The sequence below is a fragment of the Platichthys flesus genome, chromosome 5 (assembly GCF_949316205.1).
Source record: "Platichthys flesus chromosome 5, fPlaFle2.1, whole genome shotgun sequence".
Classification (NCBI taxonomy): Eukaryota; Metazoa; Chordata; class Actinopteri; order Pleuronectiformes; family Pleuronectidae; genus Platichthys; species Platichthys flesus.
In genome coordinates this window covers 9,677,578-9,705,217 of record NC_084949.1, presented here as the reverse complement: position 1 = coordinate 9,705,217, position 27,640 = coordinate 9,677,578, and the positions used below count along the sequence as shown (strand labels likewise).

General features: G+C 41.0%; 1 protein-coding gene across 1 annotated transcript; it reads right to left on the bottom strand.

Annotated features, from left to right (window-relative positions):
- Positions 1 to 8,985: 8,985 nt before the first annotated feature.
- On the bottom strand, positions 8,986 to 15,189 carry LOC133954333 (somatostatin-like receptor F_48D10.1). Its single transcript, XM_062388703.1, has 5 exons — positions 14,503 to 15,189; positions 12,812 to 12,952; positions 12,356 to 12,628; positions 11,214 to 11,360; positions 8,986 to 9,958 (listed from the first exon to the last, which is right to left on the bottom strand). The coding sequence occupies exons 1-5, from the start codon at positions 15,064 to 15,066 to the stop codon at positions 9,743 to 9,745; spliced, it is 1,341 nt and encodes a 446-aa protein (XP_062244687.1). The 5' UTR covers positions 15,067 to 15,189; the 3' UTR covers positions 8,986 to 9,742.
- Positions 15,190 to 27,640: the final 12,451 nt, after the last annotated feature.

Sequence of the window (27,640 nt, the reverse complement as noted above, 5' to 3'; positions counted from 1 at the left end):
GCAAACTGGTTCTTATAAGGTTTAAAAGTTTAACCATCTTGGAACCAGCCCTATCATCATCCCAGTCCCTCCCTAACCCTGCTCCTGGATCTGCCCCTGGATGTAGCAACTAGTAGATGAACTACTGCGTTTTGTTAACCATTGTTTAAATCTTTTTGTTTTTTAAGAGATATGTTAGCATTTTAAATGCTGCAGTGTATGAGCCTCAACAGAAAATGCCACGAGGGGACTGCACTGCTGTCTGTCCATTATATGTGATATCATATGTGTTGGTTGACAAAATGTCACATCTCGGTTTCTTCAAAATTGTACCTGATGGATCCGAGTGGTGCTTCATTGATTGTCTATTGTTTTTCACGAGAACCAATCAGTGTCTCTGAAACCACTGCACATAGATCGAGCTTGAGGAGATGATAAATCTGGCTGTAGCATTAAGGGTCAGAGAGAAAGTGTCAGGCGTGTTGGTTTATCCTAAATAAGAGAAGAGCCGGACATGTCCAATTTAAATATTTATTGAGATGCAATGAAAGTTGAAAAACATAGCTATGGACAATTATCACAGCCTAGGCTAATTAAGTTAGCAATAGGTAGTGAATAATGGCCCCGAACAAAAGGGGTTTGATGTAGTTATAACAGTAGATATAATATGATTGGTTATGAAAGATTGAAGGGGAGTCACTGCAAATCAATTTGGTTCTCCCTTGTTGGTGCACAGGCATGTCCACGCCTCTTGGCACAGAAATCCAGGAAGTGACAAGAAGCCGCTCTCCGTGACGCTACTACTACTCTGATAGTTGCTAAGCAAAATGTTCTCTTCATGAAAGGCCTTGACACCTCTGGTGCCATGTGGGCCATTGGAGAAAGGAATGTGATGTTCCTGCTATATTCAAACAATGTCCCCTTGGTGTAAACATTAGGATCCTCGAAACCAAAACAACTAGACAAAACAATGTCAACAAAGTCACTCTGTCTGACCTCCAGAACTTTATCAGACAGCTGCTTGAAACATATTTGTGAATGACTCTATGGGAATAATAGTTTTATACTAAAAGTTAGAATTCAGAACAATTATAAGATTCATTATTAACAATATGCAGCAAGGGTTATTCATAAATCATTTAAATAAAGGCCTTATATCTGGTTCAAACTGATCATGCTCCCCCCCCCCTTTAGTTGCAAATAGTTTCAGTCTGACCCAAATACCAGCTAGAATTTGAAATCCTAACAAAAGTGATTCAATGATTGGCAGACAGGTAGACTTCGATAAAGAATAAAGGATCACTGCTGACAGTCACCAAATTTGAAGCAACTGTGGCCACGGGAGGTGACTGGAATGCAAACCATTTAATTATAAGGTGAAGACATGGGTTAAATGTCAGGTTAAGGTTAGGTTAAGTCAGTGATTCTCAAACTGTGGGGCCCGCCCCACCGGTGGGGCGTGAAGGCATATCAGGTGGGGCGCGGGACCGGGAGAGGGAAATGTGATGCCGGGTTCCAACCATACACGGAAGCGCGCGGCGCTCAGCGCGGCCCTCAGCGCGGCTCTCAGCGCGGAGCACCGCGCTTCTGTGTATGGTTGGAACCCGGCATCACATTTCCCCCTCCCGGTCCAGCGCCCCACCCCGCTCTGCGCGGCACTCAGCGCAGTTCTCTAGCGCACAGCCGCCTGGCTGTTCACGCCGGAAGACTTGACGCCGAAACCATCGGTGCAGGGCGCGAGGCGCAGCCGATGTGAACGGCACAATTGAGTAACAGAAATGGCGCTCGCGCAGCGAGGCGCTTCCGCGTCCGGTGTGAACTGAAGAGGACCAGTTCATTGAGATGACATCTGACTCCAGCCTGAGGCTGAGGTTTACAGCAAAGACACTGAGTGAATTCTGGATTGGCGTGGAGGAATGAAGGAGCATCCACTCATAGGGCAGAGGGTTAGGAGGATTCTGCTTCCCTTTGCCACATCCTATCTCTGTGAGATGGGCTTTTCTGCTGTGGCCTCACTTAAATCAAAGTACAGATCTCGGCTCAATATTGAAAATGATTTAAGAGTGGCATTATCAAGCTTAAAACCCCGTTTTGACAAGTTGTGCAGTGTAAAACTCATTGCAGCCACTGATACAGTTGACAAGACTTGAGTTCTTACATAGTGAGTTGTTTCTGCATGTGTTATTTTTGGTTGAACTTTATCATCTTGGAAACAAAGTGATTGTAATTTAATACATTTTTTCTCCATATTAGAAATAGCACGGACTGATGGAGGAATGTAGTGAAGAATGTCACAAAAAGTTTTAATTGCTTATCAGAAATTCCTGAAAGTGATGTGAAGTTATTGTTCATGTACATGCTATTTAAGTACACAAGTTAAACGTGGCAAAGGTATTGCACTATTTTTTGTAAGAAGCACACAGATTGATGTGGCAAAGTAGTGACAAATGTCACCAAAAAAAGTTGTAATTGGTTAGCAGAAATTCCTGAAAGTGATGTGAAGTTAATGTGTATGTTATTTAAAATACACAAGTTAATCTTGGCCTATTTTTTAATAATTTTGTTAGGGCAGGGAGCGGGTGGGGCATTACAAATATTCTCGCTCATAAGTGGGGCATGACAGAAAAAGTTTGAGAACCACTGGGTTAAGTTAAGGTTGAAAACGTGGGACCCTTAGTTGGTATCACAAGTTGCACTGGCACAAGACAGGCTTTATTAATAGTACTAAATATGGTCAAGGTCCAAGAAATCAATGTTGGTAAATGTAATGTCCTCTGAAGTCGTGGAGACACAACCATGTGTGTATGTGTGTGTGTGTGTGTGTTTGTATGTGGGGTTGGCCCAGAATTTACTGACGTTGTGGGGACCTAAACCTTTTTACAGATTATGGGGACTTATTACACGGACTATAGCAAGTTCCCATTGCAGAAATCAATGCATTTTTATGGAGGAATCAGCAAGAAGTAGTAAGTAGAATAAGTCTTGAAAATAATGTCAATGCGATTTCCTCAAATGGAGAGAAGACGTGTGTGCGTGGTCCTGTACTTATATTTTTGTAAAGAACCATTTTAAGCATAGACAGTACAGAGCGAGGACATTTTTGGAAAGTGAGGACATTTTAACCGATCCTTACTTTTTCAATGGGCTGATTGAGGGTTAAGACTTGATTTTAGGGTTAGGGTTATGGTTAGGCACATCTCAAGGGGCTGTCCTCTGAAAAATAGAAGTACAAACATGTGCGTGTTTTCCTATTTTAACCTGGTGATAATGCTCTAATAATCAATTGTTTCACTGCATAATGTCTGTTGTTCACATATATTTTAAAGATTCCTATCACTGACTTTTCTGTAACAATTCATTAATATACCTTTTATATTATTTCTCTCTCTCTCTCTCTCTCTCACCCATTCTGTCACCACATGTCATCAGTGATGTCCTGTGACCTGCCTCTCCTGCTTTGTGTGCACGCCTGTGCCTGTTCCTGTGTTGGTGTCTAAGCTTGTTTGGTGATAAGAAGCGGAGATAAAGGTCAAGCAAAGCCAGCCTACGAAACCCCCTGATCCAACAGACACCAGGCGTTCCTTTTGACTTGACTGTCCCAGCAGGGGCCGGGGTAGGAATTTTGTTGTATTTTTATTTTGATGAGACTTACATTTTTTTTTAATGTAGAGGTCTTCACTGACTGAACCCAAAACACACTAGTGTGAGCGAACATGCGATTTGAAGCTTTAGAAACTGTAAACTGTAGCTCAGCATGAATAGTGAGGTGAGCGAAGCAACAGTGGTGAAATCGAAGAGCTAATGTTTATCAGTGACAACCTGTATTTGCTCAAGGTTCAGTCCATGGTCCTCTCCTCTTCTCTTTGTACACCAACTCTCTTGGCTCTGTCATTCACTCACATGGCTTTTCCTACCATAGCTATGCTGATGACACCCAACTAATTTTGTCTTTTCCCCGATCTGAAACACAGGTAGCAGCACGAATCTCTGCCTGTCTGACTGACATCTCTCAGTGGATGTCTGCACAGCATCTAAAGATTAACCTCGACAAGACTGAAATACTTTTCCTTCCAGGGAAAGACTCTCCCATCCACGACCTGACTATTAACTTTGACAACTCTGTGTTAACCTCCACTCAGACTGCTAGGAACCTGGGTGTGACACTCGATAGCCAACTCTCCCTTACTGCCAACATTAATGCAACAACACGGTTCTGTAGATTCATGCTTTACAACATCAGGAGAATATGCCCCCTTCTCACTCAGAAGGCAGTGCAGGTTCTGGTCCAGGCTCTGGTCATCTCACGTCTAGATTACTGTAACTCGCTCCTGGCAGGTCTACCTGCTACTGCCATCCGACCTTTGCAGCTCATTCAGAATGCAGCAGCTCGACTGGTTTTTAACCAACCGAAATTCACTCACACTACTCCGCTCCTCCGCTCCCTTCACTGGTTACCAGTGGCCGCTCGCATCCGGTTCAAAACACTAGTACTTGCGTACCATGCTGTGAATGGATCAGGTCCAGTCTACATCCAGGACATGGTCAAACGTTACACCCCAGCTCGTTCACTCCGCTCTGCTTCGGCTAATCGGCTTGTTGCTCCCTCACTGCAAGCTAAACACTTATCAAAATCACGACTGTTTGCTGTCCTGGCTCATAAATGGTGGAATGAGCTCCCCATTGACATCCGGACATCAGAAAGTCTACACATCTTCCGCCGAAAACTAAAAACACACCTCTTCTGACTTTACCTTGAATGAATGAAAAAAAAAAAAAAAAAAAAATTAACTGGCACTTAGTTATAGCACTTTGTAGTTTTGTTTTATTTTGAAGAAATTGTACTTTCTTGATTCTTGTTGTTCTTGGTCTGTACCCTCGGGGTTGATGCACTTATGTAAGTCGCTTTGGATAAAAGCGTCAGCTAAATGAAATGTAATGTAACGTAATGTAATGCTCATATGCTGCATCTGGTGATACACAATTTGTACTCTACTGAAGCTCTTTTTCAAAAAGGCTTATAATGATGGAAATAATGGACTAAGGTACCATGAAAGGAAACATTAAGGACCACAGGTGGGGGCAGGTAGGAACCATCATAGAAAAGCCTGTTTTAGATCATTTTAGGCCTTTAGGACATCCCCTAATGGTCCCGATGTTGTCTTACACCATTAAACAAGAGCAAGCTTGATAAATCTAAGAAAAAGATGAGTGGAGACTCCCAAGTCATTTTCTGATTTGACCTGCGGGCAGTATCAGGAGAATTGGCTGCAGTGTTTACCCGCAGTTTTCATTTCACACATGCACAACACAGCCGGAGATTCTCTGCACAGATGTGCTCACAACAGCATCATGTAGGGATTCATTGAGATTCCTTTCTGTGCAGCAAACAGTGAGTCAGCCAGTGAGTCTGAAGACCGATATCCTGAGTGACAGTCAAACCCCAGGTGATTAACTTTACCTCCTACAATGCAGAGAGAAAGCTTTCTGCAAGGGAGCACATAACAAGCTCAGATGGCCCTTTGAGAGGCAAATCTTATGTCTATAATAATCTCACGGTGAAGCAAAAGGGACATCAAATTGATGGGGAGAAGTTAACATTTCAGTGATGAGAATGATTCATCAGTTTGTACTTATGAATCACAAATTAAGAGGTGAATATTATTAGAATCGCTCTGCTATGTGTTTGTGCAGGTGGGGACTGAGTGTGTTATGATGTGGGTATAGAATGAGGCTCTGAAACAAAAAGAATAGAGTTTAAATCTCCTATGAAGTGTTAATTGTGTTGATGAAGGAGGTTTTATTAAGACACGTTTTGACTTTGCTGTTGCCAGCAAGAAACACTTAAGACAAAGATCTCCTCCAACATGGATCCATGATAAAGTGTGCGACCGTGTTCTATATATATAGTAATGTATAATTTATTCTATGATGCTATTAAGCGAGTGTACATGTGCCTGTGTTAGTGTTTGAGAGGCTACATAAGTGATGAGGGAGCTGACATCCAGTCTGTGGTCTTTACAGAGATTGGACGTCTCTGAAGACATTCTGGGAGAATCTCACAAGGGCACATAGAGTCAGACAATGACAGAATAAAAACATTATTTCTGCTATTCCTCTCTTCCCCTGGGTTCAATAATTAAAAGATGGTGGTGCAACACAGGATGTTAGCAGTATGCCCTTAGTTGAGAATCTTTTGAATAAAATATTGAAATTGTTGACATTTTATTTTGCTCTTTAATTCCTTAATCCCCTGGCAAAAGCAACTAGGGACGACACATCCCCACTTTATGCCACTCTCCCGAAATATAGAGTAAATATAAAATAAAAGGGATACGAACATCGCCATCTTGCGCAAAAACACTTAAGGGACATGTTACAGGTGATGGAGGTATTAAGAGAGGAGGTGCTCTTACAGGAAATCTGTCTTCAAGCTCCAGCATCAGGGACATGGGGGCCTTAATGTCAGACGATGTTCCTTGGAGGAATTAAGTGTCCGAGAAGTACTAATGCTTGTGCGATTTAGTTCAAGTGCTGTTACTTACTGTAGAACCAGAATTTGCACGTTGGACAATAGCATCTTAGATGTGACTTGGGCGGTCAGCGGAGGTCGATGAGCAGCAGACTGACATGAGCTCTTTTAGGCTGATTTGGGACCAGAAGTGATGTGGCATTATGGATCATCTGAAAACTTTTCATTCAGGATAAAGGGAGTTAATCATGGCCTGTACCAAGAGCTGGGCGACATAGTAAGTCATAGATTTTTCTTATGTTGTACTGTGCAAGGTGGGAGAACTGGGAGCAACATGTCAGAGAATTGAGGATAAGTGGTCAACAAACATGATACAGTACTAAAAAAAAATTCTGTGTCTTTGTTGACAATTTATGGACAAAAGGAAATAGTTTTCTCTCTTTTTCTATTAAGTCAGTTATATAACATCAGGCTCGTCACACTACTTGAAATGAAAGCAGTGAGGCACACTCTCAAGCTGAGGTGCAGCTGTTGGATGCTTTCTCCCTGTTGTGATGTGAGAGGAAGTAGCCTCTTTTACCTGATTCCTGACAATCACACAGCTGCTTGAACCCAGAGCTTAATCTGACAACACAGTGTGTGGCTGGTGAAGACACACTTACAGCCAAACACATCTTAATTAGTGGATGGGACATGGACTCGTCCAAAAGTCAAAATTAAGTCTAAAGTCGAATTGTTTATTTGATACTATGCTCATGATTCACAGTTAAGACTGACTCACGTTTGGTTAAGCGCATGTATCATCAGGACCTTGTTAGCACGACTCCATCACCTGATCGCTACTGCGCAGAAACGGCCTCCAAATGTGAAAGATGGTGGCCTTTATATCCCAGATATTTCATATTCATGTCTAAACAGTGTGAGAAAGTGGAGAGATGTCGCCCATCTTTATATACAGTCCATTGTAAAAGTAATTTGTATTGAATCTGCGAGCTGCTTTTATACATAACTTAAGGTTGATGCTTGATATTTATAGATCTATTTATCTATAAATGTTTCACTTATTTGATTTTAACACACAAACACTCTTCTTTATAAGGGTGGTGCAGAGGTTCTTTATTCAGATTGGATTTACAATGTAAGCAAACATCACATTTAAAAATATTTCAAAACAACCTGTCTATTCATTTGCTTTTCCAGTAGCCAAAGTCTGGGTGTGTGGGTGGGAGAGGATGAGCAAAGTGTCAGTATTTTTGTATTGTTAGTGTACGTAAGGCTGTAGTCTATGCATTTAAGACCCCCTCAAAAATGGGATGTGATATCTCAAGGAGCTTTCCTCCCAATAATTCCTATTTTGTGAAAAAACACATTAGAATGCGTTGCTCAATACTGATTGGTGCTTGTATATAGCAAGTGTGAAGGTGAATGTCCTTCTACATTAATTGATATAATTGATATCATTTAATATAAGGTCACTGTGACCTTTGACTTTTGGTCATCAAAATGTAATCAGTTAATCCTTGGGTCCAGGTTAATATTTGTACCAAATGTGAACGGATTCCCTCAAGTTGTTTTGAGAAATTCTGTCTGTCCTTTAAAATGGTGCTCATGTATTACCCCACCGAGGAGGAAATTCATTCAGAAAATACTTACTGCAGGTTTAGATTTTTTTTTTCATGCAGAGAGTTTATGGTGTGTTTTCTTGGGTCTATAATAAGCCATAGAGTGTGAAGATATGGGAGATGCAATAGTTTTCCTCTTATTATTTGTGTCACACACTCACGAACCTTCAATTAAATTCCTATCTTCTGCCTCATATAGCGAAGACATGACAGGACTGTTGACACGCGAGTTAGAGATGTGAGGTTATGTAATCACATGGTTTGTGATTTCCGTGTGTAGACTGTGTCACACGTGGGACATGTTTTCAGGTCTTCCAGCTGGCACACCAGATGTTGTCTTTATAAATATGAGCATGAGGGATAGGGCTGACCACAGAAGGGAGGAGGTATTCCTCTCGGAGGTCACAGAGCTGGTGCTGTCTGCCTTGTTGCCTGGCTAAAAAGTGCAGATCTTTAGGTGTCTGGGTGTGCGACAACAGCAAGCAGACATGTTGGGTTTATGATCTCACAATTTTATTCAAACAAACATACAGCACTGAAGCATCTGAACAACTATTATCATGTGCTAAAGTAGCCAGCGTGGGCTCTGTATTTACACTCAAAAAAGCTTTTACTATTAACAGCATTTTTTTATTTAAATTTCTTCAAGCAGGGACATCTTCCATTAGGCTTCACAGTCATTGCCTTCACTCATTACATTAACCTAATCAGCTGCTGTGTGTCACTGAAGCATTTTATTTTGTTGCACAGAAGATAAGTGGCAGTAAAAGCATATCCATCCATCAATGAGATTCTCTTAAAACCTCTTTGTAATTTTTTTCTACAACAATAAACTAGGCGTTAGGGATAGTTCACCCAAAAATGAAACTCACTAAAGATCTTCTCATCATTATGCCGGTGGGGGGGGGGGGGGGGGGGGGGGGGGGAGTGAAGTGTTTGAGTCCACAAAACACTTCTGGAGTCGGTGTAGCAGCCGTTTCCTAATAATTGGATTGGATTATTGACAGTTTGACACAGTTTGACACGGATGTGACACGGGTGTGACACAGATGTGACACAGTTGTGAAACAGGTGAGACACGGGTGCGTCATCAGGACTATGATCCTCTGATGCCAGGGCTTTATCCACTGTTGCTACTGCACAGACTTTGTCTCCAAATGACGTCACCAGCACAAGATAGCAGCGCTTTTGTCAAAGATATTTGGCTTCATTATAGTACAGTGTGAGGAAATGGAGAAGTGTCGTCCTTACATACACAGTTCCCGGCTGTGATATATATATACAGTTCAAAAGGCAAATCTAATAGAGGATGTGCCAGCTGAGGCATGAGGGGCCAGGCTGAGCATATCTTGCCTCCACTGTGCAGTAAACAACGTGATCATATAATAGCATTAGCAACAGTATATGTTGCTGTAAACCCTGGAATAACCAGCATCAGAGTCTCTGCAGAGAGAAAACACATAACAACACACGTGCAAAACAGCCACCAATGCACATGCACACACATTCTCTCACACACAGACACCCGTATATATGAAAACACAAAGAAAGAAGCCTATATACAAAAGGTCTGAGGTTGTGTGTTGTGATCGGGCTACATGTTTGAGGAAGGACACTGACCAGGCAAACAGTCATACTTCCTCTCCTGAGACCTGACATCCGGGTTAACTGGCTACTGCTGCTGTGGGGCTGTGGTGGCAGAGAATGCAGGCGCAGTCAGGGCGGTGACGCTGGGAGGATCAGCAGGGGTGGCCGCGGTGGAGGTCACTGTGGTGGCAGTTGCGGGCCCGATCCCGGGGCAAGTGGAGGGAGCTTGATGGGCGGGGGTGGAGCGGTGCAGGTCTGCTGCTGTGTGCGAGGCAGGCCAGTCTGGAGGGTGAGGAGAGATCTTCAGAGAAGGAGAATCAAAAGCGATAGAAAGTGAACCAAAAAATAGAGATATAGTAATCCAGTTTTGCATCACATGCACAAGTCTAGAGTTTGTTTAAAGCAAAGGTTTTCAACCCTTCTGGACTGCGAACGATATGATTCTGAATAAAATATGTTCAGCTGACGAGTACACATGTACAGCATGAATGAGATCCAGTGTAATTTTATCTCATTGATTCTTTTAAGTGAACAATTCTATATACCTGCTGTGTTAATTATACGTGCTGTTACCATGGTAACCACACATGTCACCACAAGAGCTTCACAAATCACAAAAGTGAAAAAACATACAAATTCAAACTAGAAATCAGGTAAACCCAGGGAATGCAGTCTTTAGCTGAGAGTCTGAGACGGCTAAGCCACTTTGACTTATAGCCTCTGTTTATTTATTCCCATTTAAATTTTCCTTTCTTTCCCTTTTCCGGGCAACAAACATGTAAATGAATCTATTACACCTTCACCAGGAGCTGGTCTGCAGGGACACTGGCTTTGTCCCCTGTTAGCGAAAGACTGGTAAAACACAGGTTTCAGATGTATACGTGAGTTAGAAGAATATTTGCCTCTCCTTTCATGACGAGATTTGACTTATATCTAATTTCTGAGCAGAACCAATTACATGAATAATTGAGCACTTATACTTTGTGAATTATGGAAGATGTTGTAGTTTTGATAACCTTGATCCAGCTGAAGGAGCTACGGTAGAGTCTCATCAGGGCCGCTCTGTCAGTCTGATGCACCTTATTGCTCCTGTGCGAGTTATCTAACGGGACACTGTGAATCCCCGAGCTGCAAATACTGACTCAAAGCTTTTTATTCCCCCACTGCAATTCTCTTTATAACACAAACACACACACACAAACACACACAAACACGCAGAGACCTAATAATCACATAGCCTTGCACGCCTGCGTCCAAAGAGTTTCCTAATCATTGCCTCCATAGCAGTGTTCATTTACCATCCTACCCAACATGATGCATCAAACTCACTGGTGATGCAGAGAGCGGCACGGTGTGTGTTTGTGTGTGTGTGTTTGTGTGTGTGTGCGTGTGTGTAAACAGTCTAGGCCAAGGGATATGATATTAGATACTGTGTTCAAAATATTAACAAATCAGAAATAATGTATGTCCCATTTGACTCAGTGCTGCATTGCAGTATGATTTATTTATTATTTACCACACACACACACGCACACACACACGCACATAAAGAATACCTGGCAGGTTTGGGCATCTTCGTAGATCGGATTACGAGGAGAGAGCAGGATGCAGTCTTGTGCAGTGGATTTCTCAGTGCGAGGGGCGCTGGGGTCGCCATCATCTACGCCGTTTGCCTTGCACCTCATCCTCTTCAAACAAAGCACCTGCAGGACCAAGGATACAAGCATCTGTAAAGGTTTCCCAGCTCAATCCGAAATGTAAAGGAAACAACAACAGCCGCTGTCTCCTGGGATCAAGTGAATCATAAAACCAACCAGACTAGAAAACAAGGGAGTTCAGAGCTGGCCCATAAAAGTTCCATCTCATTGTGTGATTATTGTTTTTACTTTAACTGTGGAGGAATTTCTCGGTGCAGCACTGATTCCAAGATCGTTTTCCTAAAGGGACAATAATGTATATCGTATCATATCTTTTTTTATTTTTTTATTCCTTTTTCCATAATTTTTTCTAAATGTGATACCAGATGAAGATAGGCCTTATGTTCAGATTGAGGTTTGTGCCATACAGCGCATGTTTACTCACTACCACTCATTGATGTATTATTGATCAACTGATCAGAGAAATTAAGTATTGTCACACTTTGACTTAGTCGTCAGTTTAGAAATGTAATCAGCTGCTCTCAGCTGAGATCCGATGGATAGGGAATATTTATTTTCAACATATCTAAACTGTTTGCCCATGTTCTAATATATTCTAGAGAAGGAGCAGACATTTTTCAAACTAATGTAATTTCAGTAGATATTGACATTTTGTCTTCACGTTCAGTTACGTTTCTGCTCACAGCCAAGAAATAATCTAGCACGTAACCCTCGTAGAAGCATTCGTGGCTTGGAGGAAGTCAGGTTAGATGTTTCCGCTTGTCTCCAATCTTTACAGTAAACTAAGCTAATTGGCTCTTTGCTGCAGATGAACAATGAACACATGACAAGCGATGAGGGTGATTTAAGTCTGCTCATCTAACTCAATCCACCAATCAATTAAATGTTTTTCATAAAGCTCATGTTCACGAATGACTAAAAAGGTGGGATATTCTCTGCCCTTAAATATTGGCATTGGCATTAATGTATTTCTCCTAAAAATTTAATGATTTCTTTCCCCTGGACCCAGTTTTATTTCCCAGAAAGGCATCCGAACGTACCTTTCTGAAACTCTGTTTGAAATTGTCTGACAGGAAGCCGTAGAGCAGCGGGTTGGCGCAGGAGTTGGCGTAGGACAAGATGACCGCAAAGAAGTAGACGCCTGCCGTGAAGCTGGACTCCGGGATGATGACGACCAGGTTGACCATGTTGATGATGAAGAACGGCAGCCAGCAAAGCACAAACACCACCACGATCACCACCACCATCCGTGTCACTTTGCGCTCCGAGCGGCGCCGCTTGGTAAAGCCCGCCCGGGCCCCGGAGGACTTCACCTGGGCCAAAGATAGACTGATTACCATGATGGCTCTGAAGCGGATTAATGGGACTTTAAATGATGAGGTTGGAAGAGGGAGGATGCGGAGGATCGAGGAAGTTATCATTATGTGGATGCAGATTGCAGTATGAATTTATACATGAGCTTTTATTTAATCAGCCTCACACACACATTAACTCACCTTGATGATGATAAGTAGGTAGCACAGGCAAATGATCAGCAGCGGTCCAAAGAAGCCCACAGTGGCAGTGTAGAGAATGAAGGCTGTCGACCACACGTCCTTCGGCTCGGGCCAGATCATGTTGCAGGAGTTAAATGTTTCCTGACAGGATGAGTAACATTCAAATATTAAAGGAAACCTACAGATAGCGACAGAAATTCCGTCGCTATCAACTTAGTCAAACAGTGAACAAAATACCGGAGGTAAACATTGCACTTTAGACTGCCAGGGGAGAATGTGTGTGTGAACTTCCAAACCATAGGAACTTTTAAACACAAAGTAACCTTTCAGTCGTGTTGCTCTCAGACCTGTGTCCTTCAGCTGTACAATGGCAGCTTCGACTCTGGCTCCATTCTCTGCATAAAAGTATTCTATTCAAAAGCTTTTGTGTTTTCTTTCTGAAAATACTTTTCTTACCATTAACATATTATAGATTCTGCTGAAATGATATGTTGCTTCTATTTAGCTGGCATGTTTAGCATTTCAGTCTGTTCTTGTCATTGAATCCTTCATTCATAACCTTACAAACCAGAGGACAATACAGAGAACGATGACATTCTTTCCATGTGAACAAATGTACGTTTTAAACCTGTTTTTTTTGTTGTTTGTTTTTTAGACACAACAAACAAATCACAATATCTCATTTCAAGCTGACATTGCAAACATCTTAGTTTACACATCCAGCAGACACATTTCCTTTTTTAAAGAATTTTTCAATAGTTTGCCAATAGTCTCATTACATTAATTCTTTTTTAAATCACAAGGGAGGGGTGACCAGCTCCCTCCTGTACCTTTACATTTCTTTGCCAACAAACACCCGAAAATTGAAAACAGCATTTTTACATTGCAGTGATTGCACAACATGAATATGTGAAATGTGAAGTGTTAACTAGTGAGCATTAGAGATGCTGATAAGTGGATATTGTTATATGTGTTCTAAACTTAGTTCTTTGGGCTTTATATTAAGTAAACAAACTTGGGGGGTGGATTTTCTTTTTCAATTATGTATGAGAAAAGTGTATTTCACAAAATGTCAAATGCGTTTTGTGTTACCTATATGATGTCAGCTCCAATTTCATGTTTCTTTGTTGCCGCTTTAGGCAAAGGTATGATTTTAATCTTAACAAATTTTATAGTGTAAATTTTTTTTTTAGACGATTTAAGATGTAATGATGCTTTCACAATATGTAGCAATCCAGGCAATTTGCAGTTGATTCATTAAAATAAACCTGCTCCTATGCGGACACCACTGTGGCTCTTTAAATGGTATAATAATATAAAAGTGATAGCAGTTGACCTTAACATTAATTCTGCTATATGTAGAGGACATAGCTGGAATTGAAATGCTGTTAATCTCTGATCCACGGTGTAAGTAGACATAAAAGTACACCACATGTAAGTAACACAACATGTAAGTATACTCAACATACAAGTATGTGGTCAAAAAGGCACAGGGTGGGTAGGATATGAACTGCAATGATTGTAGTGGAAACCGAATATTGTAAAAATAGATTAATTACAAATGGCCACTGTGTAGATAATGTACAGTGGTGTCAAGTGTTGATCCACCGAATAAGTACAATAGCAGCAGATAGATTGACAACAACTCCCTGAAGTTTGGACTGGCACAAAGTTAAACATGGTCTTTATACCTGGACATCAGAGAAGATGACCACCGGCAGGACCACCACAAAGGACACGGCCCACACAGCTGCGCTCACCGCCTTGGCCACGCGGGGATGTCTCCACTTGGTGCTGCGGATCGGATGAACCACAGCCAGGTAGCGATCAATGGACATGACCGTCAGACAGAAAATAGACGTGAACTGGTTCATGGAGTCCGCGGTCATGACCACCCGGCACAGGAACGAGCCAAAGGGCCAATAGGAGAGCACATTCTGCGTGGTGAGGAAGGGGAGCCCGAGGATGTAGAGCTCGTCGGCCACAGCCAAGTTCAGGATGTAGATGTTGGTGACCGTCTTCATCTTGGCATAGCGCAGCACCACGTAGATGGCCAGAGAGTTGCCGGTCAGACCCACCATGAAGACGGTGAGGGATATGACCGCAGTCACCAGAGTGCTGCTGCCCTGGAAGGGGACGCTCTGGGTGGACAGGTTGGAGGAGATGTTGAAGAGGCGCGGGTAAGAAAAGAGGAAGGGGCTTGGCGGAGCAGAGGAGTTGACGTCTGGTGGCAGGGGAGGCCAGTTTGTCTCCATTGTTGTTTTCAGAAACAAAAAGTGTCTCTGTTGTCACGGCTTTAGAAATAAAGTATTCACCTCTACCCTGTTAGTTTCCAGGATTTGAATTGGGAGCAGATCAGGAGGTCCCCACACCAGAGAAATCCTTCAATCTGATTTAAAGATTGTCTAAATTGTGTGTGCGTAAAAGAGACAGTGACTCATAGGATGAAAGTTGGCGCTCTCACACCTGTCGCCTCCTTCGCCTCACGTGCCAAAGAGAGAGTTGTGCCGTCCTACATTCTAACGAAGGAGTTTTCACAAGGAGTCGTATCCGTAATTACGCACGGAAGCTGGCTGAGCCACGAACCGCAAACTTCTCCTGTGTATTTCCCAAAATATTGTCTCAATCCACCTGACCCCGCTAGCGCACACAATTCATCCGCACCACAGTGGCATTGATTGGAATTATGCCAGAGCTTTTACGCACGCTCTGTTACAGTATCTAAGTTATGGATATGTCCTGTAACGCATTAAGGTTGATTTAATGTCATGCACTTCCACTGTAAACATCCTTAAATCGGGTATTCACAACACTAATGATAAATTCAGAGATTTGCGAGCTTGCTTACTTTGGGAGGCAGTGAAGAAGTCCGAGTCTGTGTGAACAAATTAAAAAATGTGGATCCCCCAAACCAAAGATTCAATCATCGGATTGTTTCACTCATTCTCCGAAATCAATAAGCTTGTGCCCGAGCTTCCAATCGTTCGCTGTCCGTGGTGCTGAGCAGATTGTCTCCGGAGCAGCTCCACACGCTCCTTCAACTTTCTACTGCCCACACAGACCTGCTGCTTCTTTGATATGATGTGTTAGCACAGAGAGAGAGAAAGAGAGAGAGAGAGAGAGAGAGAGAGAGAGAGAGAGAGAGTTGTACTCCTTCATGATGACGCAGGCACTAACGAGGGATCTTCAGTCTCATCATGTGTGAGGATATAATAAAAAGGATAGAAGACTTGTTTTACGTACTGCACCAATTTTGAGGTGTCTACTCAAGTCTATTAATAATTGCACATTAAGATACAAAAATACAATGTGTGATCAACATATGAATCACTATGCACGCCTACAAAGTTTAATTACATGTGTTTGCAGTAAGATAAGATTTTAACTCACCCATGGGAATGTGATGCTGATAATACTCAAATATTTATTTGATTTAATATTTAGAATTGTGTATTGTGATTAATATTATCTCTAAGTAAAATATGTGAGTCCCTCTCCCTATCAAAGTGACCTGGGCTATTTTCTGAACTTCATATAATCTCTGTAGCATCAATCAAACAATTGAACTATGAAATATATTGCTTTCCGACCATTTGAATCAGAGTCTTTGCAGTTGGTGATTCTGAAAGTTTTATCTCAGGATTTTTTTTCTTTTTACTTAATCGGATTTTGTCGGAACAGGATATTGTCCAATGTCCAAATGCCATATCAGAGCAAGGGGTATGTACCTGCATGATATTGACTATCTGTCATAAACTGAACCACAGAGCACACTGACATTTTGTTTTTGAGGAAAGCGCCACTGACTGGGTCTAATTTCACAAGAGCATTCTTATCCACACATTCTTAATTTAAAACATCTCTCTCTCTTCACATAGCAAAGTGTCTCATTTCTGCAAACATGGCACATTGGACACATCACACATCAGCATTTATTACCACTACATGACCTAAAAACAGATGACAGCATTAGCAAAATGATTTTATTCATATTCATGTAACCCTATACCAGAAATCACATATTTGCCTCAAGGGGATTTCAGCTCTGTGCAGGATTATGTCACCCACTGTCCTTAGATTATCAAATCATACAAGGAAAACAGAAAAAAGAACCTTTAACTGGAAAAAAGGGAAGAAACAAGCAACAGAGGAAGAAAACATTCTCAGGATAGACAGGCATACTAGAGATTTCTGAACTGAATAGTAGAATTATGGGAGTGATAGCTCTTCTAATAGAGCTGGCACCCCATGACTTGAGGCCTCAGTCCTCTACAGTGATTGATTTTCGTGAATTCTGGCTTGCAGACTGCTGTGCCCCCCCCCCCTCTCTCTTCATGCTTAATCTGTCCAATTAAATAAAGAAATAAATGCCCATAGTAGAATTACTGTAGGATCCAACAAGACTACTTAATTATAGACTATAAACATTAATCAAGAATGTGATGTGGGACACCTTCAAGGTACCACCAGCAGACATGAGGACGTGGAAGGAGCACAGGCTACACAAACATGAAAGATGCAAAACCGAGGTCAGCGTTCACACGTCTCTTAGAAAGAAGCAAATGCACAGAGGGAGCGAAAAGGACGAGGCACTCCTGGAGGATGAAGACCCAGATCCAAAACATCTGGAGTGAGGCACCAACAGCCCTTAGAAGGAGAGTGGTCCAAGGATGGCCGATGGTCCCGCGCAGAGAGCCTGAGAGAAAAGCGAGGACAGGGGGGAGGAGAAGGGGGATAAAGAGAGAGAGAGAGAAAGAGAGTGAGAGAGATGGGCACACAGCCTGGACACTTGTGTGCTCGAGGGAATAAACAAACAGAGGATTAGAGGGACGCATTGGATTCAGGAAGTTTAGAGTAATCTCACTGGAAGGAGTACTAGGACCACTGTACATTCTAGGTTTAATGGATTCATTGAGACTGAATGGTAACAGGTACCAGGCCTCAAGACATAAGCCTCAGACCAATAGTTAAGACTTAGATAGACGTTTAACATTTGTATTTAAATATTTTACCGGAGACAGACAGTCTGATTTCAGCATATAGGTTGAGCAAGAGGAAGGTCGCCCAATATGAAAAGACCCTGCAGCCTGCTGAATTCTTTTAACTCTGCAGACAGGCAGGATTCCTGTATCCCGTCTGCCATGAGGCAAATAGAGTGCAGGTTTCAACATGCAGTAGAAGGACAGCAGACATGTTTGAAGGGACATGCCTTTTTGAATTTGTACTTCATTAAAAGCACCTCAAAGTCCGATCTGGCCTAGATGGAGAACCAATGACGGCAATCTAGAATTGATGGAATTGAGTCAAGCTTTCTGGATTTAGTTACAATTCTAGCAGAAGACTTTTAGTACAAACAGGTGCCAGAAAACAAACATCAAACCTATCCAGTGTTGATGACACGAAGCGGCGAATTCGGATTTCAACATCTGCCCCAGACAGAAAAGAAAGAATTTTAGCTTTGTCAAATATCATTCGGCCACGCCATTGTCCAGGCTTGTCGTATTTTATCTGAATTTAGGAGCGTAAAATGGCCGGGAGCACAGTGCAATTAATTCCACGACTGTCAAAGGGCCAAGGGGTGAAATATAAAAAGAGAGAAAAGCATTGGGCCATGAACAGAACCCTTTGGCCCCTTTGGTTGACCTGTTGTATTGCTATAGCTTACTTGTGGCTGAGATGAGGCAAACAGGACCAGACCACGCAAGTGCCATCATTCCACAAGGCATATGGGCTGCATGACAGTGTAGCAATGTGACAGTTTGGGACAAATATGCAGTATTCAGTACTATCAGTGCAAGAGATTCTGGTATAAGGGTTTTTTCTTCCCAAACTCTTTAGCTGGTGAAGGTTGGAGAAGCAGGTATAAGGTTTCAAGACCAGCACCAACTTGATGTAGTTTCAAAATGTATTAAGACAGATTTGGCCAAAAATACTAAAAGAACATATGATCTATTGTAAACTATTGGTTGAGAAGCTCAAATATGGCTTCTTTTTTGTAGCCATATTGGCAAACAATCCCAGATTGTTGCGACTGATAGAGTGAGATTTTTTTTCATTATTATTATATTTTTTTTTTTTATTACACAAAAATACAGTAGTTTCTTTTGGTACAGGCTGTGGCTGCTGTATTTTGATACACTTTACAATAGGGAACAGGAAATTCTGTATTTTATTTTAAAATACATTTGGATGTATTTTTGCCCATCCCTGAAGATACGGATTTGATTATATGAACTAAATGTTAGTTTTTCTCTTGCTACATAACCAACATGGGGTCACCTAGTAGCCGAATGGTTAGGTTACATATATCACAGGAGCATACATGCCTTGAGAAGTGATAGTACATTTTGACTCCTATTCAAATCCGAAAATAGACCTTAATGTAAACCTCAATATCTCACAGAAAATGTCAGCAGGATGATGAGCACCCTCAATAATGCAGGAATCCCCTCAATCCACAATCTCAGTAAGCATGAACCCCGACACACCTGGAAACCGAATATATAAACACAAACGAATAGAGCATGTAAACGCTGTATTGTAATGCTGTGTAGTACTGAGAATGCTATATGAAAAATGCAATTTATGCAGCTTAAGTATATTCAGGCAACAGCAGAGAGATAAACAGACATGCAGTAAACATGCACATTCACATAAGCAGATATTTTCTTCTGAACATGTTTTTTTTTTCTCAGAACGTGGTCCTAAATTTATAGGACAAGGATAGAGAGTATAGATCTCTGTAGTAGCACTGGTCCAATGTTTTGAAGTACTGTCAGCACTGATGTCTAGCAGGTGTAGTGCAAGTCCCAGAGTGTGGTGCAGATTGAGTACGGACGTAGAGCTGAGACATGATCATTGACATTTGTTTATATTTCATGCATATGTTTGACATGCATGAAATATGCATGTCAAATAAGATAGAACAAGAGCATTTCAGAAATGAGCAGAAGCCCAAAGAGTCAAGAGTCAATAGCTCTCTAGGGTATTTCACACCAGCCCTTCTGACAAGAACACACCATATACACAGTAGATGTAGCAGAGGGATATATGTAGAAACAAACCAGATCATAATGAATGAACACTATAAACACTGGTCGGCCAGTGGCTGTGATGAATGACTGGTTTTGATAAACACATATCAGGATAGGAATTGAATTATGGAAACATGAGTCAAAGCACATTCATGAGCATATCCTCAAATAACCAGAAGGAAAAAAAACGTAACACTGCCCGACCACCTTCAAAGATGAGAAGAAGCATGATGACAAAATAGCTTCAGCATAGAAAACACAAATCTGTTGGAGAACTAAGACGTTATCAGACCTGACAGATCTGTGTATGTTTTGATGTGTCAGGGTGTTCAGGTGTGACCCAACACATAGGTGACGACGACTGGACATATATTTGTCATACAAAAGTCTTTAGTTGGATCAAATGTAAACAAATATGACACGAGGTGATCACAACCAGTAAGCCAAGATAAACCAGAATATAATGGCTTGTTTCACCGCAGTCGCTCTCAGATTGACACCATAGCAGCTATGGCATCATTTCTCTGTACAAACGTCATTTCAATTCATCCGTGTGACTGTTTACCTTCACAGTTACATTAAATGTCTCCTCTTTGCTTAACAGAGATCAGTCAGTGCTATTTGCCAAAGCAAGATACGCGCCTGCAGTCTGTATGCATTAATAAAGTCATCTAAATACAAATATATTCCCACATATACAAGATAAGGTAGGTGCTGCTGTGTTTTTCTAAATTCCTTAGGCCTGGTGCATGACATCAGTAGGTGATTTGCATTTCATTGCACAGCTCAACATAGAGACATTGAGGAAATGACATAGATAAAGGTTGTTGGCTGTAGCCAAACAGAGGACACTTCAGTCGACCGTCAAACCAGCGTAGTTTAACGTGTTCTCACCTTGTAATCATTCAACCCTGACCCGAGAACATAGAGGGTTGTGACAGGATGATGAGAGAAGATGAACAGTCCGAGGTTCATTTCCTATGCAGTGATGACAGTGTTATCCAGAAATGATCAGCTGGCTTCCCCAACAAGGGGCAGCTGGGACCTTGCAAGGTCCACGGACATAACGTCATTGACTTCCTCTTTAAATTAAAGCAAAAGTACATCAGCAGTAGGTATTCAGAACTGCTTTGGGCGTCTTATCATTGACGTACTGTAATGTTATGGAATGTTGAAATCAAGTTTATGTAGCGTTCTAGTCTGCCACATTATAAAACTTCAAATGCCACAGTCGGATTGAGAAGGATACAGATGGGCATAGACATCTGGGGTCAAGACCAGTGTTGCCACAGTTACTTTGAAAAAGTAACTTAATTTTCTTTACAGATTACTTGATTTTAAAAGTAACTTAGTTACTTTACAAGTTACTTGATTTTAAAAGTAACTAAGTTAGATGACAAGTTACTTTATTAGTTACAATCAGCAGCTGCCGACAACACCCCCGCCGCCTCAACATAAAAATGACAACCGGTTTTGCCAACACGCACTTTGAAACGCATAAACCTCCTTTATGACTGGGAGTCTCTCATGTTGGCTGGTGTGTTTGTACTTGTCAAGTTCGCTCCTCGTGAATAAGACCAGTTAGAATTGCTTTTTCTGATCCTGCTACACAAAGATTGAGTACTTGTCGAGCAACATGTTGTGATTTTGTCTTGTTGCATCCAAAGATGGTGAATTTAATTTCCTTGGCTTGAATGATAACCCACCAGTAAGACTCTCAGCACATCGAGCAATTATGTCCTGGCAAAATGGCTTTTTCACCTACCGGCACTGAAGCACAAAGACATGTTTTATCAGGCAGTTTATACTTTTTCTGAGAGAATATAACTCAACATGAGCTGTACTTTCGAAATAGTACATTATGTGCAGTTTATGATATTGTCAAGTTATTCAGTTCATGGTGACAAATATATATTATAAAAACCTTTAAAAGGTTCCCTCCTACTCTTATATTTCTGTGAACAATGAATGTTGAGTGAGTCATTAATTTCATCTTTAAATGTCAGTCATATAAAGATGTGTTTCTATAATTTTTACCTCTTTTTCACACACACACACACAGACACACACACACACACACACACACATAGAGCGGAGGAGGAAAGGCAGATGCATTTTGATATTTAAAGGCTTGTAGTGTTACATGTTACATCGTCATTGCATTTTTTCCTTCACTGCAGAGATATTCTACACACACCAACAAAAAAATGATACACACACAAATGCATTGCGTCAAATTGCGGTCTTCACACACACTTGCTGATAGGAGTTCTATCATCAACATGACTGCATAAGTGTGTGGATGATTAACAACTTCCTCCTGTCATATCAAAACTGAAATCCTAATTATTGGGGCAAAAGCTGAGTGAGAAAAACCGCCTGATCCCTTAGAATCATCTGAGCTTAATACCAAGGAACAGGTCAAATTATTTAAAGTTATATTTAAATAGGCAGACACAGTAAAGTTAATACCTCCATTTATCTCCAGAAGGTTGGATGAATGTAATACTTTTTTAGTGGTTGTTTTGTTTTTCAAATTTGAACTTAACCTGCTCATTACAGTATGTCCAATTCTATTATCTCATTTAGTTTTATCATAATGTTTTAATTGCTTTTATGTTATCAAAAGTTTCCAATTTAATTTAGCGTGATATATAAAATGTATTGTTATAATAATAATACTAAGTATTATTATTATTATTATTATTATAATTATTATTATTATAATTATTATAATAAGGGAGCGGCTAGAAATGTATTTCAAAATGTGTGAAAATGGTAGGAAGGCACAAATGGCGGCTGGCAGAAGTTTTGCCAAGAAACAGTTGTGGTGTGTACAGCTGCATGTTTTGAACAACAATACCTTTGTGTGAATTCATGCTGTATGCCAGTGAGCGGCCTGTGCACACAGTGTAATACAGTGTAAGTGAGTGCACTGACTGAAGAATCGCATTCAAGACACAACATTATACTTTAGTTATTATCAGGGTGGGTAAAGGAGTTAATACCCATCTTCACAGGGATCCCCTGAAGTGAAGCTGTCACACAGGCTGAGGGTTGACCTTTCCACCTGTCAACGGCCATTATAATCCTGTGGGCAATGTGTTTGTGAGAGAGATGAAAGAAAAAAAAGGAAAATATGACTGCTCAGAAAAAAGAATCTGCACTACAACATAGAAAATACGTATCTTCAATCGAATTTAATTACATTAAAAACAGTTAATTGATTAGAAATAAAAGATTTAGAATCATTATACCAAGTAATGGAAACCAAGAAGGAGTCTGTACTTGTGATGAATGTAAGGTAGATCATAAGTTCAAATATAGAGTGTATTTGAAGCAATATTGGTAAGGGAAGATAATAGATTATTACTGGACGGTAAAGTTAGATATTTTCTATATCTACTCAAGAGCGAGGTCTTTAAGTTTGAGGGGAGAACTTACAGATAGCCCTGCTTGTGCTTGGATTTGCTCAAGCAACAAAATATCTGAGCGCTCTTAAAAAGATAGGGGAAAAGAAATAGTTGGTGAGAACAGGAAAGTGGAGTTACATGCAAGACAATATATATCTTGCACTGAAGAACTGTGGATTGAACCACTAACCCTACAATTAATGTCCAGCCTGCTCTATCACCTGATCTACAGCCTGGCACCTAGATGAGCTGCAAATAGAAGGTGTTGCTGCGTGTGAAGCTTTAGGAATAATGAAAGCGATCTGAAAGCTATTTAAGTGGACAGGTAAAACACACATGGACATGGACATGGGCACACACACACACACACACACACCTACACACACACACAGACACACACACACAAACACACACACACACACATCGCAGGTGAAATGAGATGCAGATTTCTGACAGAACAAAGAAGTGCTTCCTCATTTAAACACAGGAGGAGCAGGTTGAGAGGGTAAGAAGTGTATTTGTTCTCTAGTGTTCACGTAAAAGAGAAACCACTGTGTCACATTCTTTAGAAATAAACTCTTTTTCTCTCTCTCTGCCTCTCTCTACCCCTATCTTTCTTAAAGCCCCAAACTGAGAAAAGGCTGGTGCTGTAATTCACTTCTGTCGTCCCGATACCAATCCCAGCCTGGATCACACAGATAAGCTTTTTGGATCCAGCAGCCTTTTCCTAAATCATTTACTATCATTACATTAAAATAACTCATTGAGATGACTGTCCAGCCTTGGGGAAGGTATGTGCCCTCTTTTCTGAATCTCCATATTTCTCATGGCTGGATACGACTGGCTAGAAGTCACTGACGATTGAAGGTAAAATTGGTTTGGCCTTGGCGTATCTAGATGCATCAAGGATTCTGCTCTTTCTTCTTCTGTTCATGCTCATTATTGTGTAGTATTGACTGGCAATATTCTCCCTGTCAACGATGCAGGAAAAATTTGCAGTCAATACTGAAGAAGCTTTTTTTTATTTCACTTTTAACATGATTTTTTTAAGCGTCTGATGAGAAAGATTTATTAGATGCTTTCCTCAGAGTCCCCCCCTCTACCCCTTTCTGAGGGTTGCTTTTCCATAACTTTCCCCCCCGCGGCGGAGACCCCCAGGCAGCCTATGACAGCCCCAGCCTTGCAGGCAGGCTTCGAGTGATGGAAAAGCGACCCTTAGACAGGCGTAGCCCCGGGAGGAGCCCGTGGGTTACCGGGGCGCACACCAACAGATTTTGACAATTATTTCCGGGACATTGCCTTCAAATATGAATTCAATCCATTCCCTCTTGTGTTTTCTGAGTCTGGGACGTTATGTGCAGATCTGTGCAGCCGACCACAGTGCATCTTGATTGCTTAATTTGCTTCATGCTGCTAGCTAGCTATTCCAGGTGTATCCCAGGTTTGCAAAAACGAAGGGAAGCGCTATGGCAAATGTCGCATCTAAAACGAGTGTAGGGGGGGCGGGGGTGAGATCGAAGGGGGGGGGGGGGGGGCAAGGCCATGTAAGAGAGAATCCCATTTCGCTTGTGACGGGAGAAGCATACAGAAGTTATTCGCAGTCTATCAAGCATGACGTATGAGACTTAGAGGAACCATAACAAATCGCAGGAGTTGTTTATTTCCAGAGTTTTGGGGACGGTAGACATGCCAGATACCCAAATTAATGTGTAGAAGCACTACAAAAGTGGAATTTTCCTAGTATGTCCCCTTTAAAATGTCTGTAAATGTGAATGGTTGTTTATCTCTGTGTATTGGTCCCATAATAAGATGGTGACCTGTCCAGGGTGTGTACCGCATCGCATCAAGGTCAGCAAGGACTGACTCCAGCTGCAGCTGAGACCCTCGAAGGATGAGTGCTATGGACAATGGATGAATGAACGTTCATTAAATTATATAGGTGTCGAGGCTTCACTCTTTAAGTGGTTACAACTGGAATATTTATGTGTATCTCTGTGTAACCTTACGACTGGGATTTCTCAGTTCCACACGAGTGAGATCTCAGATTACCTGAACATGTGCTGAAGTTCAGTCAGGAATCACTTTGTGATGATTTAACCATTAATTGCACAAATGGGAATACAGTTGTGCTTGGCACGGATGGCTCCATTCTTTGGTCGTTCCCTGTATTAGCCACACAGCATGCTAAGATAAAACCGGGAACACATGCAAAAACATTTGTTCAAGATGAATACCATTTACCCAGTGCTAAAAGGTTAAGGCTGGGGTGGTGGAGGCAAGTTGCCACCATTAATGAACCATTTATGAATAATATGTTTACATTTCTCTTAATTATACTATTATTTTTATTGATCACTTTATTCCACTTGGATAGGAAAAAGGTAATTTTATTTAATTTAAGGTGTCGTCTTGAACAAAAATTCAATTTTATGTCAGAATAAATCTTGTATTTCATTCCAGCAACATATTACTCAATACCAAAGATTATTTTAATGTTTGTTTTTTTTTTATATCTGGCTTCCGAGTGTTTATAAGGGGATTTACTCAACACGCAGTTTAAGGCAGTGGTTCCCTTAATATAAACTTGTCCTCTTGAAAGCCATTAATATGAAAAGGAAATATGTGAGCTGTCAGAATTCCAATCAAATGATCCAAGAGGGATTTTCACCTCTCTGGTTTTATCATTTAAATGATTTTACAGACATTGAGAAGTAAGCACCTTGCAAATGGGAAGAAAAGCATCAGAAAAAAAAGGACTTGAGTTTCAGATTTGAGCTTACATGGAAATCTAATAGATTCTGTGATGGACTAAATACTCATATATGTTACTCAAGTATAAGTTGCGACAACGATGTGCAAAAATACTGCAAATAAAGGATTCTACTTGAATAGGAGGTACACAGGTAAATTATAGTTAGAGCATCAGTGAGTTATTGTGCTGAGAGTGTTCTTATCTTATCTTATAGTATCTTATATTTATCATGTTTTGAGAGGAGTGTTATTGATGCATTGATGTTTGGGCTTTTTAATCTTACAGTAACTCCAAAGACTAGCATAATTTAAAACATGTTTCTGCTTTATTGTTAAATTATTAAACTGCTTTTTAAATAGTCACAATTGTTAACTAAATTAAATAAAGAATTGTAGAAAGTTGTATTACGTATCCAGTGCAAATGATTCATCATGAATCCTGTTTAGAAGAAGTGTTACTAATATCGAGTTGTTAGTTAGCCAGGAAATGTGTAGCAGTTAATATTAAACATGTTTTATATCCTGTTAAAAGCAAGACCAGGCAATAAGTCTCCAATCAGTGAGAGTTGGTAAATAAAGCAGATCTGTATCATTCCTGAGTGCTATCCTACAATAAGAGGAGACAGAGGTTAAGTAACATCTCTTTTGCAGCACAATATTATTGTTATGATCACTTCGTGCCTTCTCTCTCTTACCCTCTGCAGGTCTCTGTCACTAAAGTCATCTTTTCCCCCCACATCCTCAGTGCCCTATCCTTCAGCTTGTGACAACAGCTCTCTTCTCTTCCTCTTTTTCATGTGCTTCCATCTCCCTCACCCTCTCAAGACCCTCCTCACTCTCTCCTTCGGCATTCTGCCCTCATCCCTCTCCCCTCCGCTCCCCCTCTCTTCCTGTAGCCCTACAATAACACAGACAGAGGCCTAAGTAAGTGTTGTTTTCCTGGCCGGGCTGGAGGACCCTCCCTATAACCAAACAGAAGCCAAGCTCATTTTTATTTTCCCCCAGCCCAGACTGGGCCGTTCCTGGCCAGACACATACCTTATAAAATACTGCGTTTCAAACATAAGTGGTTCAGTAGGCCAGCTGCAGTATTCTGTAATGTTCAATCGAAAATGTGAACATTAACCGATATGTCAGTTTTGATCAGGTCGCACAAGTAGGACATGTTGGGTGGTAAACATCCGCACCCTGACATGATGAAGAACATTTTTCGGGTGCAAATAAATATGGAATAGAATATTTATATCGGCTTTAAGGCAGTAAACTTCAAATACACTTCTCCACACATATATGTACGTATATTGTTTTTAGCTCTGTTAGCAGCATGGCTCTAGAGTTGGAAATGAAATCGATGTCGGAAAACAAAATGCATGACATTTTTGTGATTAGATGATTAGATATTTGATTCAAAAGTCTCTGATGATCCCTTGACTTTTCTTCTAGCACCACCCTTGGTTGACATTTGTGGCTTTCAGCCTTTATAAACATTAAATGGATCTATGCCCCTTGGTAGGATGGATTATAGTATAGAAGTGAAGTGTCAGTTTAATAGCGATTAGCCTCATCGTTACCTTGTGTATAGTGCTGTTTATCAAGTGTCAATCAAATTATATTTGGATAGCCCATATAAA

Coding starts and splice junctions, on each gene's coding strand:
- LOC133954333 (XM_062388703.1), bottom strand. CDS start 15,066: ATGGAGACAAACTGGCCTCCCCTGCCACCAGACGTCAACTCCTCTGCT. Junction 12,953..14,502: donor TCATCTTCTCTGATGTCCAG/GTATAAAGACCA, acceptor TCATCCTGTCAG/GAAACATTTAACTCCTGCAA. Junction 12,629..12,811: donor ACCTACTTATCATCATCAAG/GTGAGTTAATGT, acceptor TCTTTGGCCCAG/GTGAAGTCCTCCGGGGCCCG.